Below are 17,765 nucleotides of genomic sequence, written 5' to 3'. Positions count from 1 at the left end.
GAGAGAGCGAGGGTTGTAGGGGCTGGAGGATGTTACACAGATAGGGAGGGTTGTAGGGGCTGGAGGAGGTTACAGAGATAGGGAGGGTTGTGGGGACTGGAGGAGGTTACAGAGATAGGGAGGGTTGTAAGGGCTGGAAGAGGTTACAGAGATGGGGAGGGTTGTAGGGGCTGGAGGAGGTTACAGAGATAGGGAGGGTTGTAGTGGCTGGAGGAGGTTACCGAGATATGGAGGGGTGTAGGGGTTGGAGGACTTTACAGAGATAGGGAGGGTTGGAGGGACTGGAGGAGGTTACAGAGATAGGGAGGGTTGTAGGGGCTGGAGGAGGTTACAGAGATAGGGAGGGTTGGAAGGACTGGAGGAGGTTACAGAGATGGGGAGGGTTGTAGGGGCTGGAGGAGGTTACAGAGATAGGGAGCATTGTAGGGGCTGGAGGAGGTTACAGAGATAGGGAGGGGGTGTAGGGGCTGGAGGAGGTTACAGAGATAGGGAGGGTTGTAGGAACTGGAGTAGGTTACAGAGATGGGGAGGGTTGTCGGGGCTGGAGGAGGTTACAGAGATAGGGAGTGCTGTCGGGGCTGGAGGAGGTTACAGAGATAGGGAGGTTTGTAGGGGCTGGAGGAGGTTACAGAGATAGGGGGGCTGGAGGGGGTTACAGAGATAGGGAGGGTTGTAGGGGCTGGAGGAGGTTACAGAGATAGGGAGGATTGTAGGGGCTGGAGGAAGTTAAAGAGATAGGGGGGGCTGGCGGGGCTACAGAGATAGGGAGAGTTGTAGGGGCTGGAGGAGGTTACAGAGATAGGGAGGGTTGTAGGGGCTGGAGGAGGTTACAGAGAGAGGGAGGGTTGTAGGGGCTGGAGGAGGTTACAGAGAAAGTGAGGGTTGTAGGGACTGGAGGAAGTTACAGAGAAAGTGAGGGTTGTAGGGGCTGGAGGAGGTTACAGAGATAGGGAGGGTTGTAGGGGCTGGAGGAAGTTACAGAGATAGGGGGGACTGGAGGGAGTTACAGAGATAGGGAGGGTTGTCGGGGCTGGAGGAGGTTACAGAGATAGGGAGGGTTGTAGGGGCTGGAGGAGGTTACAGAGAAAGGGAGGATTGTAGGGGCTGGAGGAGGTTACAGAGATAGGGAGGATTGTAGGGGCTGGAGGAAGTTACAGAGATAGGGGGGCTGGCGGGGGTTACAGAGATAGGGAGGGTTGTAGGGGCTGGAGGAGGTTACAGAGATAGGGAGGGTTGTAGGGGCTGGAGGAGGTTACAGAGATAGGGAGGGTTGTAGGGGCTGGAGGAGGTTACAGAGATAAGGAGGGTTGTAGGGGCTGGAGGAGGTTACAGAGATAGGGAGGGTTGTAGAGGCTGGAGGGGGTTACAGAGATAGCGAGGGTTGTAGGGCTGGAGGAGGTTACAGAGATAGGGAGGGTTGTAGGGGCTGGAGGAGGTTACAGAGATAGGGAGGGGTGTTGGGGGCTGGAGGAGGTTACAGAGATAGCGAGGGTTGTAGGGGCTGGAGGAGGTTACAGAGATAGGGAGAGTTGTAGGGGCTGGAGGATGTTACAGAGATAGGGAGGGTTGTAGGGGCTGGAGGAGGTTACAGAGATAGGGAGGGATGTAGGGGCTAGAGGAGGTTACAGAGATAGGGAGGGTTGTAGGGGCTGGAGGAGGTTACAGAGAGAGGGAGGGTTGTAGGGACTGGAGGAGGTTACAGAGAAAGGGAGGATTGTAGGGGCTGGAGGAGGTTACAGAGATAGGGAGGATTGTAGGGACTGGAGGAAGTTACAGAGATAGGGGGGCTGGCGGGGGCTACAGAGATAGGGAGGGTTGTAGGAGCTGGAGGAGGTTACAGAGATAGGGAGGGTTGTAGGAGCTGAAGGAGGTTATAGAGATAGGGAGGGTTGTAGGGACTGGAGGAGGTTACAGAGAGAGCGAGGGTTGTAGGGGCTGGAGGATGTTACACAGAGTGGGAGGGTTGTAGGGGCTGGAGGAGGTTACAGAGATAGGGAGGGTTGTGGGGACTGGAGGAGGTTACAGAGATAGGGAGGGTTCTAAGGGCTGGAGGAAGTTACAGAGATAGGGAGGGTTGTAGGGGCTGGAGGAGGTTACAGAGATATGGAGGGGTGTAGGGGTTGGAGGAGGTTACAGAGATAGGGGGGGCTGGAGGGGGTTACAGAGATAGGGAGTGCTGTCGGGGCTGGAGGAGGTTACAGAGATAGGGAGTGCTGTCGGGGCTGGAGGAGGTTACAGAGATAGGGAGAGTTGTAGGGGCTGGAGGAGGTTACAGAGATAGGGAGGATTGTAGGGGCTGGAGGAAGTTAGAGTTAGGGGGGGCTGGAGGGGGTTACAGAGATAGGGAGGGTTGTAGGGGCTGGAGGAGGTTACAGAGATAGGGAGGGTTGTAGGGGCTGGAGGAGGTTACAGAGAAAGGGAGGGTTGTAGGGGCTGGAGGAGGTTACAGAGAAAGGGAGGATTGTAGGGGCTGGAGGAGGTTACAGAGATAGGGAGGATTGTAGGGGCTGGAGGAAGTTAAAGAGATAGGGGGGGCTGGCGGGGCTACAGAGATAGGGAGGGTTGTAGGGGCTGGAGGAGGTTACAGAGATAGGGAGGGTTGTAGGGGCTGGAGGAGGTTACAGAGAGAGCGAGGGTTGTAGGGGCTGGAGGATGTTACACAGATAGGGAGGGTGGTAGGGGCTGGAGGAGGTTCCAGAGATAGGGAGGGTTGTAGGGACTGGAGGAGGTTACAGAGATCGGGAGGGTTGTAGGGGCTGGAGGAGGTTACAGAGATAGGGAGGGGTGTAGGGGCTGGAGGAGGTTACAGAGATAGGGAGGGGTGTAGGAGCTGGAGGAGGTTACAGAGATAGGGAGGGTTGTAGGGGCTGGAGGAGATTACAGAGATAGGGAGGGTTGTAGGGGCTGGAGGAGGTTACAGAGATAGTGAGGGGTGTAGGGGCTGGAGGAGGTTACAGAGATAGGGAGTGCTGTCGGGGCTGGAGGAGGTTACAGAGGTAGGGAGGGTTGTAGGGGCTGGAGGAAGTTACAGAGATAGGGGGGGGCTGGAGGAGGTTACAGAGATAGGGAGGGTTGTAGGAGCTGGAGGAGGTTACAGAGATAGGGAGGATGGTAGGGGCTGTAGGAGATTACAGAGATAGGGAGGGGTGTAGGGGCAGGAGGAGGTTACAGAGATAGGGAGGGTTGTAGGGGCTGGGGAGGTTACAGAGATAGGGAGGGGGTGTAGGGGCAGGAGGAGGTTACAGAGAAAGTGAGGGTTGTAGGGGCTGGAGGAGGTTACAGAGAGATGGAGGGTTGTAGGGGCTGGAGGAGGTTACAGAGAAAGTGAGGGTTGTAGGGACTGGAGGAGGTTACAGAGAAAGTGAGGGTCGTAGGGGCTGGAGGAGTTTACAGAGATAGGGTGGACTGGAGGGAGTTACAGAGATAGGGAGGGTTGTCGGGGCTGGAGGAGGTTACAGAGATAGGGAGGGTTGGAGGGGCTGGAGGAGGTTACAGAGAAAGGGAGGATTGTAGGAGCTGGAGGAGGTTACAGAGATAGGGAGGATTGTAGGGGCTGGAGGAAGTTACAGAGATAGGGGGGCTGGCGGGGGTTACAGAGATAGGGAGGGTTGTAGGGGCTGGAGGAGGTTACAGAGATAGGGAGGGTTGTAGGGGCTGGAGGAGGTTACAGAGATAGGGAGGGTTGTAGGGGCTGGAGGAGGTTACAGAGCTAAGGAGGGTTGTAGGGTCTGGAGGAGGTTACAGAGATAGGGAGGGTTGTAGAGGCTGGAGGGGGTTACAGAGATAGCGAGGGTTGTAGGGCTGGAGGAGGTTACAGAGATAGGGAGGGTTGTAAGGGCTGGAAGAGGTTACAGAGATGGGGAGGGTTGTAGGGGCTGGAGGAGGTTACAGAGATAGGGACGGATATAGGGGCTGGAGGAGGTTACAGAGATAGGGAGGGTTGTAGGGGCTGGAGGAGGTTACAGAGAGAGGGAGGGTTGTAGGGACTGGAGGAGGTTACAGAGAAAGGGAGGATTGTAGGGGCTGGAGGAGGTTACAGAGATAGGGAGGATTGTAGGGGCTGGAGGAAGTTACAGAGATAGGGGGGGCTGGCGGGGGCTACAGAGATAGGGAGGGTTGTAGGAGCTGCAGGAGGTTACAGAGATAGGGAGGGTTGTAGGGGCTGGAGGAGGTTACAGAGATAGGGAGGGTTGTAGGAGCTGAAGGAGGTTACAGAGATAGGGAGGGTTGTAGGGACTGGAGGAGGTTACAGAGAGAGCGAGGGTTGTAGGGGCTGGAGGATGTTACACAGATAGGGAGGGTTGTAGGGGCTGGAGGAGGTTACAGAGATAGGGAGGGTTGTGGGGACTGGAGGAGGTTACAGAGATAGGGAGGGTTGTAAGGGCTGGAAGAGGTTACAGAGATGGGGAGGGTTGTAGGGGCTGGAGGAGGTTACAGAGATAGGGAGGGTTGTAGTGGCTGGAGGAGGTTACCGAGATATGGAGGGGTGTAGGGGTTGGAGGACTTTACAGAGATAGGGAGGGTTGGAGGGACTGGAGGAGGTTACAGAGATAGGGAGGGTTGTAGGGGCTGGAGGAGGTTACAGAGATAGGGAGGGTTGGAAGGACTGGAGGAGGTTACAGAGATGGGGAGGGTTGTAGGGGCTGGAGGAGGTTACAGAGATAGGGAGCATTGTAGGGGCTGGAGGAGGTTACAGAGATAGGGAGGGGGTGTAGGGGCTGGAGGAGGTTACAGAGATAGGGAGGGTTGTAGGAACTGGAGTAGGTTACAGAGATGGGGAGGGTTGTCGGGGCTGGAGGAGGTTACAGAGATAGGGAGTGCTGTCGGGGCTGGAGGAGGTTACAGAGATAGGGAGGTTTGTAGGGGCTGGAGGAGGTTACAGAGATAGGGGGGCTGGAGGGGGTTACAGAGATAGGGAGGGTTGTAGGGGCTGGAGGAGGTTACAGAGATAGGGAGGATTGTAGGGGCTGGAGGAAGTTAAAGAGATAGGGGGGGCTGGCGGGGCTACAGAGATAGGGAGAGTTGTAGGGGCTGGAGGAGGTTACAGAGATAGGGAGGGTTGTAGGGGCTGGAGGAGGTTACAGAGAGAGGGAGGGTTGTAGGGGCTGGAGGAGGTTACAGAGAAAGTGAGGGTTGTAGGGACTGGAGGAAGTTACAGAGAAAGTGAGGGTTGTAGGGGCTGGAGGAGGTTACAGAGATAGGGAGGGTTGTAGGGGCTGGAGGAAGTTACAGAGATAGGGGGGACTGGAGGGAGTTACAGAGATAGGGAGGGTTGTCGGGGCTGGAGGAGGTTACAGAGATAGGGAGGGTTGTAGGGGCTGGAGGAGGTTACAGAGAAAGGGAGGATTGTAGGGGCTGGAGGAGGTTACAGAGATAGGGAGGATTGTAGGGGCTGGAGGAAGTTACAGAGATAGGGGGGCTGGCGGGGGTTACAGAGATAGGGAGGGTTGTAGGGGCTGGAGGAGGTTACAGAGATAGGGAGGGTTGTAGGGGCTGGAGGAGGTTACAGAGATAGGGAGGGTTGTAGGGGCTGGAGGAGGTTACAGAGATAAGGAGGGTTGTAGGGGCTGGAGGAGGTTACAGAGATAGGGAGGGTTGTAGAGGCTGGAGGGGGTTACAGAGATAGCGAGGGTTGTAGGGCTGGAGGAGGTTACAGAGATAGGGAGGGTTGTAGGGGCTGGAGGAGGTTACAGAGATAGGGAGGGGTGTTGGGGGCTGGAGGAGGTTACAGAGATAGCGAGGGTTGTAGGGGCTGGAGGAGGTTACAGAGATAGGGAGAGTTGTAGGGGCTGGAGGATGTTACAGAGATAGGGAGGGTTGTAGGGGCTGGAGGAGGTTACAGAGATAGGGAGGGATGTAGGGGCTAGAGGAGGTTACAGAGATAGGGAGGGTTGTAGGGGCTGGAGGAGGTTACAGAGAGAGGGAGGGTTGTAGGGACTGGAGGAGGTTACAGAGAAAGGGAGGATTGTAGGGGCTGGAGGAGGTTACAGAGATAGGGAGGATTGTAGGGACTGGAGGAAGTTACAGAGATAGGGGGGCTGGCGGGGGCTACAGAGATAGGGAGGGTTGTAGGAGCTGGAGGAGGTTACAGAGATAGGGAGGGTTGTAGGAGCTGAAGGAGGTTATAGAGATAGGGAGGGTTGTAGGGACTGGAGGAGGTTACAGAGAGAGCGAGGGTTGTAGGGGCTGGAGGATGTTACACAGAGTGGGAGGGTTGTAGGGGCTGGAGGAGGTTACAGAGATAGGGAGGGTTGTGGGGACTGGAGGAGGTTACAGAGATAGGGAGGGTTCTAAGGGCTGGAGGAAGTTACAGAGATAGGGAGGGTTGTAGGGGCTGGAGGAGGTTACAGAGATATGGAGGGGTGTAGGGGTTGGAGGAGGTTACAGAGATAGGGGGGGCTGGAGGGGGTTACAGAGATAGGGAGGGTTGTAGGGGCTGGAGGAGGTTACAGAGATAGGGAGGATTGTAGGGGCTGGAGGAAGTTAAAGAGATAGGGGGGCTGGCGGGGCTACAGAGATAGGGAGGGTTGTAGGGGCTGGAGGAGGTTACAGAGATAGGGAGGGTTGTAGGGGCTGGAGGAGGTTACCGAGATATGGAGGGGTGTAGGGGTTGGAGGAGTTTACAGAGATAGGGAGGGTTGGAGGGACTGGAGGAGGTTACAGAGATAGGGAGGGTTGTAGGGGCTGGAGGAGGTTACAGAGATAGGGAGGGTTGGAGGGGCTGGAGGAGGTTACAGAGATAGGGAGCATTGTAGGGGCTGGAGGAGGTTACAGAGATAGGGAGGGGGTGTAGGAGCTGGAGGAGGTTACAGAGATGGGGAGGGTATTCAGGGCTGGAGGAGGTTACAGAGATAGGGAGTGCTGTCGGGGCTGGAGGAGGTTACAGAGATAGGGAGGGTTGTAGGGGCTGGAGGAGGTTACAGAGATAGGGGGGCTGGAGGGGGTTACAGAGATAGGGAGGGTTGTAGGGGCTGGAGGAGGTTACAGAGATAGGGAGGATTGTAGGGGCTGGAGGAAGTTAAAGAGATAGGGGGGGCTGGCGGGGCTACAGAGATAGGGAGGGTTGTAGGGGCTGGAGGAGGTTACAGAGAGAGGGAGGGTTGTATGGGCTGGAGGAGGTTACAGAGAGAGGGAGGATTGTAGGGGCTTGTGGAGGTTACAGAGAAAGTGAGGGTTGTAGGGACTGGAGGAGGTTACAGAGAAAGTGAGGGTTGTAGCGGCTGGAGGAGGTTACAGAGATAGGGAGGGTTGTAGGGGCTGGAGGAAGTTACAGAGATAGGGGGGACTGGAGGGAGTTACAGAGATAGGGAGGGTTGTCGGGGCTGGAGGAGGTTACAGAGATAGGGAGGGTTGTAGGGGCTGGAGGAGGTTACAGAGAAAGGGAGGATTGTAGGGGCTGGAGGAGGTTACAGAGATAGGGAGGATTGTAGGGGCTGGAGGAAGTTACAGAGATAGGGGGGCTGGCGGGGGTTACAGAGATAGGGAGGGTTGTAGGGGCTGGAGGAGGTTACAGAGATAGGGAGGGTTGTAGGGGCTGGAGGAGGTTACAGAGATAGGGAGGGTTGTAGAGGCTGGAGGGGGTTACAGAGATAGCGAGGGTTGTAGGGCTGGAGGAGGTTACAGAGATAGGGAGGGTTGTAGGGGCTGGAGGAGGTTACAGAGATAGGGAGGGGTGTTGGGGGCTGGAGGAGGTTACAGAGATAGCGAGGGTTGTAGGGGCTGGAGGAGGTTACAGAGATAGGGAGAGTTGTAGGGGCTGGAGGATGTTACAGAGATAGGGAGGGTTGTAGGGGCTGGAGGAGGTTACAGAGATAGGGAGGGATGTAGGGGCTGGAGGAGGTTACAGAGATAGGGAGGGTTGTAGGGGCTGGAGGAGGTTACAGAGAGAGGGAGAGTTGTAGGGACTGGAGGAGGTTACAGAGAAAGGGAGGATTGTAGGGGCTGGAGGAGGTTACAGAGATAGGGAGGATTGTAGGGGCTGGAGGAAGTTACAGCGATAGGGGGGCTGGCGGGGGCTACAGTGATAGGGAGGGTTGTAGGAGCTGCAGGAGGTTACAGAGATAGGGAGGGTTGTAGGGGCTGGAGGAGGTTACAGAGATAAGGAGGGTTGTAGGGGCTGGAGGAGGTTACAGAGATAGGGAGGGTTGTAGAGGCTGGAGGGGGTTACAGAGATAGCGAGGGTTGTAGGGCTGGAGGAGGTTACAGAGATAGGGAGGGTTGTAGGGGCTGGAGGAGGTTACAGAGATAGGGAGGGGTGTTGGGGGCTGGAGGAGGTTACAGAGATAGCGAGGGTTGTAGGGGCTGGAGGAGGTTACAGAGATAGGGAGAGTTGTAGGGGCTGGAGGATGTTACAGAGATAGGGAGGGTTGTAGGGGCTGGAGGAGGTTACAGAGATAGGGAGGGATGTAGGGGCTAGAGGAGGTTACAGAGATAGGGAGGGTTGTAGGGGCTGGAGGAGGTTACAGAGAGAGGGAGGGTTGTAGGGACTGGAGGAGGTTACAGAGAAAGGGAGGATTGTAGGGGCTGGAGGAGGTTACAGAGATAGGGAGGATTGTAGGGACTGGAGGAAGTTACAGAGATAGGGGGGCTGGCGGGGGCTACAGAGATAGGGAGGGTTGTAGGAGCTGGAGGAGGTTACAGAGATAGGGAGGGTTGTAGGAGCTGAAGGAGGTTATAGAGATAGGGAGGGTTGTAGGGACTGGAGGAGGTTACAGAGAGAGCGAGGGTTGTAGGGGCTGGAGGATGTTACACAGAGTGGGAGGGTTGTAGGGGCTGGAGGAGGTTACAGAGATAGGGAGGGTTGTGGGGACTGGAGGAGGTTACAGAGATAGGGAGGGTTCTAAGGGCTGGAGGAAGTTACAGAGATAGGGAGGGTTGTAGGGGCTGGAGGAGGTTACAGAGATATGGAGGGGTGTAGGGGTTGGAGGAGGTTACAGAGATAGGGGGGGCTGGAGGGGGTTACAGAGATAGGGAGTGCTGTCGGGGCTGGAGGAGGTTACAGAGATAGGGAGTGCTGTCGGGGCTGGAGGAGGTTACAGAGATAGGGAGAGTTGTAGGGGCTGGAGGAGGTTACAGAGATAGGGAGGATTGTAGGGGCTGGAGGAAGTTAGAGTTAGGGGGGGCTGGAGGGGGTTACAGAGATAGGGAGGGTTGTAGGGGCTGGAGGAGGTTACAGAGATAGGGAGGGTTGTAGGGGCTGGAGGAGGTTACAGAGAAAGGGAGGGTTGTAGGGGCTGGAGGAGGTTACAGAGAAAGGGAGGATTGTAGGGGCTGGAGGAGGTTACAGAGATAGGGAGGATTGTAGGGGCTGGAGGAAGTTAAAGAGATAGGGGGGGCTGGCGGGGCTACAGAGATAGGGAGGGTTGTAGGGGCTGGAGGAGGTTACAGAGATAGGGAGGGTTGTAGGGGCTGGAGGAGGTTACAGAGAGAGCGAGGGTTGTAGGGGCTGGAGGATGTTACACAGATAGGGAGGGTGGTAGGGGCTGGAGGAGGTTCCAGAGATAGGGAGGGTTGTAGGGACTGGAGGAGGTTACAGAGATCGGGAGGGTTGTAGGGGCTGGAGGAGGTTACAGAGATAGGGAGGGGTGTAGGGGCTGGAGGAGGTTACAGAGATAGGGAGGGGTGTAGGAGCTGGAGGAGGTTACAGAGATAGGGAGGGTTGTAGGGGCTGGAGGAGATTACAGAGATAGGGAGGGTTGTAGGGGCTGGAGGAGGTTACAGAGATAGTGAGGGGTGTAGGGGCTGGAGGAGGTTACAGAGATAGGGAGTGCTGTCGGGGCTGGAGGAGGTTACAGAGGTAGGGAGGGTTGTAGGGGCTGGAGGAAGTTACAGAGATAGGGGGGGGCTGGAGGAGGTTACAGAGATAGGGAGGGTTGTAGGAGCTGGAGGAGGTTACAGAGATAGGGAGGATGGTAGGGGCTGTAGGAGATTACAGAGATAGGGAGGGGTGTAGGGGCAGGAGGAGGTTACAGAGATAGGGAGGGTTGTAGGGGCTGGGGAGGTTACAGAGATAGGGAGGGGGTGTAGGGGCAGGAGGAGGTTACAGAGAAAGTGAGGGTTGTAGGGGCTGGAGGAGGTTACAGAGAGATGGAGGGTTGTAGGGGCTGGAGGAGGTTACAGAGAAAGTGAGGGTTGTAGGGACTGGAGGAGGTTACAGAGAAAGTGAGGGTCGTAGGGGCTGGAGGAGTTTACAGAGATAGGGTGGACTGGAGGGAGTTACAGAGATAGGGAGGGTTGTCGGGGCTGGAGGAGGTTACAGAGATAGGGAGGGTTGGAGGGGCTGGAGGAGGTTACAGAGAAAGGGAGGATTGTAGGAGCTGGAGGAGGTTACAGAGATAGGGAGGATTGTAGGGGCTGGAGGAAGTTACAGAGATAGGGGGGCTGGCGGGGGTTACAGAGATAGGGAGGGTTGTAGGGGCTGGAGGAGGTTACAGAGATAGGGAGGGTTGTAGGGGCTGGAGGAGGTTACAGAGATAGGGAGGGTTGTAGGGGCTGGAGGAGGTTACAGAGCTAAGGAGGGTTGTAGGGTCTGGAGGAGGTTACAGAGATAGGGAGGGTTGTAGAGGCTGGAGGGGGTTACAGAGATAGCGAGGGTTGTAGGGCTGGAGGAGGTTACAGAGATAGGGAGGGTTGTAAGGGCTGGAAGAGGTTACAGAGATGGGGAGGGTTGTAGGGGCTGGAGGAGGTTACAGAGATAGGGACGGATATAGGGGCTGGAGGAGGTTACAGAGATAGGGAGGGTTGTAGGGGCTGGAGGAGGTTACAGAGAGAGGGAGGGTTGTAGGGACTGGAGGAGGTTACAGAGAAAGGGAGGATTGTAGGGGCTGGAGGAGGTTACAGAGATAGGGAGGATTGTAGGGGCTGGAGGAAGTTACAGAGATAGGGGGGGCTGGCGGGGGCTACAGAGATAGGGAGGGTTGTAGGAGCTGCAGGAGGTTACAGAGATAGGGAGGGTTGTAGGGGCTGGAGGAGGTTACAGAGATAGGGAGGGTTGTAGGAGCTGAAGGAGGTTACAGAGATAGGGAGGGTTGTAGGGACTGGAGGAGGTTACAGAGAGAGCGAGGGTTGTAGGGGCTGGAGGATGTTACACAGATAGGGAGGGTTGTAGGGGCTGGAGGAGGTTACAGAGATAGGGAGGGTTGTGGGGACTGGAGGAGGTTACAGAGATAGGGAGGGTTGTAAGGGCTGGAAGAGGTTACAGAGATGGGGAGGGTTGTAGGGGCTGGAGGAGGTTACAGAGATAGGGAGGGTTGTAGTGGCTGGAGGAGGTTACCGAGATATGGAGGGGTGTAGGGGTTGGAGGACTTTACAGAGATAGGGAGGGTTGGAGGGACTGGAGGAGGTTACAGAGATAGGGAGGGTTGTAGGGGCTGGAGGAGGTTACAGAGATAGGGAGGGTTGGAAGGACTGGAGGAGGTTACAGAGATGGGGAGGGTTGTAGGGGCTGGAGGAGGTTACAGAGATAGGGAGCATTGTAGGGGCTGGAGGAGGTTACAGAGATAGGGAGGGGGTGTAGGGGCTGGAGGAGGTTACAGAGATAGGGAGGGTTGTAGGAACTGGAGTAGGTTACAGAGATGGGGAGGGTTGTCGGGGCTGGAGGAGGTTACAGAGATAGGGAGTGCTGTCGGGGCTGGAGGAGGTTACAGAGATAGGGAGGTTTGTAGGGGCTGGAGGAGGTTACAGAGATAGGGGGGCTGGAGGGGGTTACAGAGATAGGGAGGGTTGTAGGGGCTGGAGGAGGTTACAGAGATAGGGAGGATTGTAGGGGCTGGAGGAAGTTAAAGAGATAGGGGGGGCTGGCGGGGCTACAGAGATAGGGAGAGTTGTAGGGGCTGGAGGAGGTTACAGAGATAGGGAGGGTTGTAGGGGCTGGAGGAGGTTACAGAGAGAGGGAGGGTTGTAGGGGCTGGAGGAGGTTACAGAGAAAGTGAGGGTTGTAGGGACTGGAGGAAGTTACAGAGAAAGTGAGGGTTGTAGGGGCTGGAGGAGGTTACAGAGATAGGGAGGGTTGTAGGGGCTGGAGGAAGTTACAGAGATAGGGGGGACTGGAGGGAGTTACAGAGATAGGGAGGGTTGTCGGGGCTGGAGGAGGTTACAGAGATAGGGAGGGTTGTAGGGGCTGGAGGAGGTTACAGAGAAAGGGAGGATTGTAGGGGCTGGAGGAGGTTACAGAGATAGGGAGGATTGTAGGGGCTGGAGGAAGTTACAGAGATAGGGGGGCTGGCGGGGGTTACAGAGATAGGGAGGGTTGTAGGGGCTGGAGGAGGTTACAGAGATAGGGAGGGTTGTAGGGGCTGGAGGAGGTTACAGAGATAGGGAGGGTTGTAGGGGCTGGAGGAGGTTACAGAGATAAGGAGGGTTGTAGGGGCTGGAGGAGGTTACAGAGATAGGGAGGGTTGTAGAGGCTGGAGGGGGTTACAGAGATAGCGAGGGTTGTAGGGCTGGAGGAGGTTACAGAGATAGGGAGGGTTGTAGGGGCTGGAGGAGGTTACAGAGATAGGGAGGGGTGTTGGGGGCTGGAGGAGGTTACAGAGATAGCGAGGGTTGTAGGGGCTGGAGGAGGTTACAGAGATAGGGAGAGTTGTAGGGGCTGGAGGATGTTACAGAGATAGGGAGGGTTGTAGGGGCTGGAGGAGGTTACAGAGATAGGGAGGGATGTAGGGGCTAGAGGAGGTTACAGAGATAGGGAGGGTTGTAGGGGCTGGAGGAGGTTACAGAGAGAGGGAGGGTTGTAGGGACTGGAGGAGGTTACAGAGAAAGGGAGGATTGTAGGGGCTGGAGGAGGTTACAGAGATAGGGAGGATTGTAGGGACTGGAGGAAGTTACAGAGATAGGGGGGCTGGCGGGGGCTACAGAGATAGGGAGGGTTGTAGGAGCTGGAGGAGGTTACAGAGATAGGGAGGGTTGTAGGAGCTGAAGGAGGTTATAGAGATAGGGAGGGTTGTAGGGACTGGAGGAGGTTACAGAGAGAGCGAGGGTTGTAGGGGCTGGAGGATGTTACACAGAGTGGGAGGGTTGTAGGGGCTGGAGGAGGTTACAGAGATAGGGAGGGTTGTGGGGACTGGAGGAGGTTACAGAGATAGGGAGGGTTCTAAGGGCTGGAGGAAGTTACAGAGATAGGGAGGGTTGTAGGGGCTGGAGGAGGTTACAGAGATATGGAGGGGTGTAGGGGTTGGAGGAGGTTACAGAGATAGGGGGGGCTGGAGGGGGTTACAGAGATAGGGAGGGTTGTAGGGGCTGGAGGAGGTTACAGAGATAGGGAGGATTGTAGGGGCTGGAGGAAGTTAAAGAGATAGGGGGGCTGGCGGGGCTACAGAGATAGGGAGGGTTGTAGGGGCTGGAGGAGGTTACAGAGATAGGGAGGGTTGTAGGGGCTGGAGGAGGTTACCGAGATATGGAGGGGTGTAGGGGTTGGAGGAGTTTACAGAGATAGGGAGGGTTGGAGGGACTGGAGGAGGTTACAGAGATAGGGAGGGTTGTAGGGGCTGGAGGAGGTTACAGAGATAGGGAGGGTTGGAGGGGCTGGAGGAGGTTACAGAGATAGGGAGCATTGTAGGGGCTGGAGGAGGTTACAGAGATAGGGAGGGGGTGTAGGAGCTGGAGGAGGTTACAGAGATGGGGAGGGTATTCAGGGCTGGAGGAGGTTACAGAGATAGGGAGTGCTGTCGGGGCTGGAGGAGGTTACAGAGATAGGGAGGGTTGTAGGGGCTGGAGGAGGTTACAGAGATAGGGGGGCTGGAGGGGGTTACAGAGATAGGGAGGGTTGTAGGGGCTGGAGGAGGTTACAGAGATAGGGAGGATTGTAGGGGCTGGAGGAAGTTAAAGAGATAGGGGGGGCTGGCGGGGCTACAGAGATAGGGAGGGTTGTAGGGGCTGGAGGAGGTTACAGAGAGAGGGAGGGTTGTATGGGCTGGAGGAGGTTACAGAGAGAGGGAGGATTGTAGGGGCTTGTGGAGGTTACAGAGAAAGTGAGGGTTGTAGGGACTGGAGGAGGTTACAGAGAAAGTGAGGGTTGTAGCGGCTGGAGGAGGTTACAGAGATAGGGAGGGTTGTAGGGGCTGGAGGAAGTTACAGAGATAGGGGGGACTGGAGGGAGTTACAGAGATAGGGAGGGTTGTCGGGGCTGGAGGAGGTTACAGAGATAGGGAGGGTTGTAGGGGCTGGAGGAGGTTACAGAGAAAGGGAGGATTGTAGGGGCTGGAGGAGGTTACAGAGATAGGGAGGATTGTAGGGGCTGGAGGAAGTTACAGAGATAGGGGGGCTGGCGGGGGTTACAGAGATAGGGAGGGTTGTAGGGGCTGGAGGAGGTTACAGAGATAGGGAGGGTTGTAGGGGCTGGAGGAGGTTACAGAGATAGGGAGGGTTGTAGAGGCTGGAGGGGGTTACAGAGATAGCGAGGGTTGTAGGGCTGGAGGAGGTTACAGAGATAGGGAGGGTTGTAGGGGCTGGAGGAGGTTACAGAGATAGGGAGGGGTGTTGGGGGCTGGAGGAGGTTACAGAGATAGCGAGGGTTGTAGGGGCTGGAGGAGGTTACAGAGATAGGGAGAGTTGTAGGGGCTGGAGGATGTTACAGAGATAGGGAGGGTTGTAGGGGCTGGAGGAGGTTACAGAGATAGGGAGGGATGTAGGGGCTGGAGGAGGTTACAGAGATAGGGAGGGTTGTAGGGGCTGGAGGAGGTTACAGAGAGAGGGAGAGTTGTAGGGACTGGAGGAGGTTACAGAGAAAGGGAGGATTGTAGGGGCTGGAGGAGGTTACAGAGATAGGGAGGATTGTAGGGGCTGGAGGAAGTTACAGCGATAGGGGGGCTGGCGGGGGCTACAGTGATAGGGAGGGTTGTAGGAGCTGCAGGAGGTTACAGAGATAGGGAGGGTTGTAGGGGCTGGAGGAGGTTACAGAGATAGGGAGGGTTGTAGGAGCTGAAGGAGGTTACAGAGATAGGGAGGGTTGTAGGGGCTGGAGGAGGTTACAGAGTTAGGGAGGGTAGTGGGGACTGGAGGAGGTTACAGAGATAGGGAGGGTTGTAAGGGCTGGAGGAGGTTACAGAGATAGGGAGGGTTGTAGGGGCTGGAGGAGGTTACAGAGATATGGAGGGGTGTAGGGGTTGGAGGAGGTTACAGAGATAGGGGGGGCTGGAGGGGGTTACAGAGATAGGGAGGGTTGTAGGGGCTGGAGGAGGTTACAGAGATAGGGAGGATTGTAGGGGCTGGAGGAAGTTAAAGAGATAGGGGGGGCTGGCGGGGCTACAGAGATAGGGAGGGTTGTAGGGGCTGGAGGAGGTTACAGAGATAGGGAGGGTTGTCGGGGCTGGAGGAGGTTACAGAGAGAGGGAGGGTTGTAGAGGCTGGAGGAGGTTACAGAGAAAGTGAGGGTTGTAGGGACTGGAGGAGGTTACAGAGAAAGTGAGGGTTGTAGGGGCTGGAGGAGGTTACAGAGGTAGGGAGGGTTGTCGGGGCTGGAGGAAGTTACAGAGATAGGGGGGACTGGAGGGAGTTACAGAGATAGGGAGGGTTGTCGGGGCTGGAGGAGGTTACAGAGATAGGGAAGGTTGTAGGGGCTGGAGGATGTTACAGAGAAAGGGAGGATTGTAGGGGCTGGAGGAGGTTACAGAGATAGGGAGGATTGTAGGGGCTGGAGGAAGTTACAGAGATAGGGGGGCTGGCGGGGGTTACAGAGATAGGGAGGGTTGTAGGGGCTGGAGGAGGTTACAGAGATAGGGAGGGTTGTAGGGGCTGGAGGAGGTTACAGAGATAGGGAGGGTTGTAGGGGCTGGAGGAGGTTACAGAGATATGGGGGGGGTGTAGGAGCTGGAGGAGGTTACAGAGATAGGGAGGGTTGTAGTGGCTGGAGGAGGTTACAGAGATAGTGAGGGGTGTAGGGGCTGGAGGAGGTTACAGAGATAGGGAGGGGTGTTGGGGCAGGAGGAGGTTACAGAGATAGGGAGGGTTGTAGGGGCTGGAGGAGGTTACAGAGATAGGGAGGGGGTGTAGGGGCAGGAGGAGGTTACAGAGAAAGTGAGGGTTGTAGGGGCTGGAGGAGGGTACAGAGATGGGGAGGGGTGTGGGAGCTGGAGGAGGTTACAGAGATAGGGAGGGTTGTAGGGGCTGTAGGAGGTTACAGAGATGAGGAGGGGTGTGGGAGCTGGAGGAGGTTACAGAGATAGGGGGAGGGTGTAGGGGCAGGAGGAGGTTCCAGAGATGGGGAGGGTTGTAGGGGCTGGAGGTGGTTACAGAGATGAGGAGGGGTGTGGGAGCTGGAGGAGGTTGCAGAGATAGGGAGGGGGTGTCGGGGCAGGAGGAGGTTACAGGTATGGGGAGGGTTGTAGGGGCTGGAGGAGGTTACAGAGATAGGCAGGGTTGTCGGGACTGGCAGTGATTACAGAGACGGGGAGGGTTGTAGGGGCTGGAGGAGGTTACAGAGATTGGGTGGGGGTGTAGGGGCAGGAGGAGGTTACAGAGATGGGGAGGGGTGTGGGAGCTGGAGAAGGTTACAGAGATAGGGAGGGTTGTAGGGGCTGGAGGAGGTTACAGATTTTCACCTTTTACATTCTCCCTCTGCAGTAACTGTGAGGACGGGGTGAACAGCATCTGACTTGTTTTCCTAAAAAGGATTTATTTTCTCAACAGAAGATGTCATCGATTGCTGCTTGGTGTACGATGGAAAATTTCCTTCGGAATGATAAACGGCGCTTAAGACATTTTGGTGTAAGGCAGACCCATTCCTATTTGTGCTTCTATTTTTTCATTGTTTAATTCAGGAAAGAGAAGTCCTGTCGTGAATGTCTGCTGTGACCCTCGCCCCTGAACCAGGAGGTCGACCCTCTGAGGCGCCAGTGCATGGATTATAGTCTCACATTCCACTACAGTTCAGACAGAAGGTCGACCATAGTATTGAAGGGGGCACCGAAGCCCATTCCAGCTCCTATCTCAGATGTTCTTCTCCCAAGAAGGGACATGCTGAGGTTCAGAACTGCGGGAGCACTGTAAATTGGGAGTGCTGCACTGTCAGAGGGTCAGTACTGGGGGAGTGCTGCACTGTCAGAGGGTCAGTACTGAGGGAGAGCTGCACTGTCAGAGGGTCAGTACTGAGGGAGTGCCGCACTGTCAGAGGGTCAGTACTGAGGGAGTGCCGCACTGTCAGAGGGTCAGTACTGAGGGAGTGCTGCACTGTCAGAGGGTCAGTACTGAGGGAGTGCTGCACTGTCAGAGGGTCAGTACTGAGAGGGGGCTGCACTGTCAAAAGGTCAGGACTCAGTGAGTGTCGCACTGTTAGAGGGTCAGTACTGAGGGAGTGCTGCACTGTCAGAGGGTCAGTACTGAGGGAGTGCCACACTGTTAGTGGGTCAGTACTGAGCGTGTGCTGCACTGTCGGAGGGTCAGTACTGAGGGAGTGCAACACTGTTAGTGGGTCAGTACTGAGGGAGTGCCGCACTGACAGAGGGTAAGTACTGAGGGAGTGCCGCACTGTTAGAGGGTCAGTACTGAGGGAGTGCAGCACTGTCAGAGGGTCATTACTGAGGGAGTGCTGCACTGTCAGAGGCTCAGTCCTGAGGGAGTGCTGCACTGTCAGAGGGTCAGTACTGAGAGGTGGCTGCACTGTCAAAAGATCAGGACTCAGTGAGTGTCGCACTGTCAGGGGGTCAGTACTGAGGGAGTGCCGCACTGTTAGAGGGCAGTACTGAGGGAGTGCCGCACTGTTAGAGGGCAGTACTGAGGGAGTGCCGCACTGTTAGAGGGCAGTACTGTGGGAGCGCTGTACTGTCAGAGGG

General features: G+C 56.2%; 1 protein-coding gene across 3 annotated transcripts in view; it reads left to right on the top strand.

The window, feature by feature from the left end:
* LOC140411557 (B-lymphocyte antigen CD20-like) overlaps window positions 1–17,765 on the top strand; it is a 172,807-nt gene that overhangs the window by 85,229 nt on the left and 69,813 nt on the right. For all 3 annotated transcript variants that reach the window (XM_072500640.1, XM_072500639.1, XM_072500638.1), the window contains exon 2: window positions 16,624–16,701. In XM_072500640.1, coding sequence (XP_072356741.1) covers window positions 16,627–16,701 — 75 coding nt within the window. In that variant the 5' untranslated portion in view covers window positions 16,624–16,626. The remainder of the gene's footprint in view (window positions 1–16,623; window positions 16,702–17,765) is intronic.

Source organism: Scyliorhinus torazame, chromosome 4, assembly GCF_047496885.1.
Source record: "Scyliorhinus torazame isolate Kashiwa2021f chromosome 4, sScyTor2.1, whole genome shotgun sequence".
Taxonomy (NCBI): Eukaryota; Metazoa; Chordata; class Chondrichthyes; order Carcharhiniformes; family Scyliorhinidae; genus Scyliorhinus; species Scyliorhinus torazame.
Note: the sequence above shows the minus strand (reverse complement) of the source record. Positions and strands in the feature narration are given on the sequence as shown.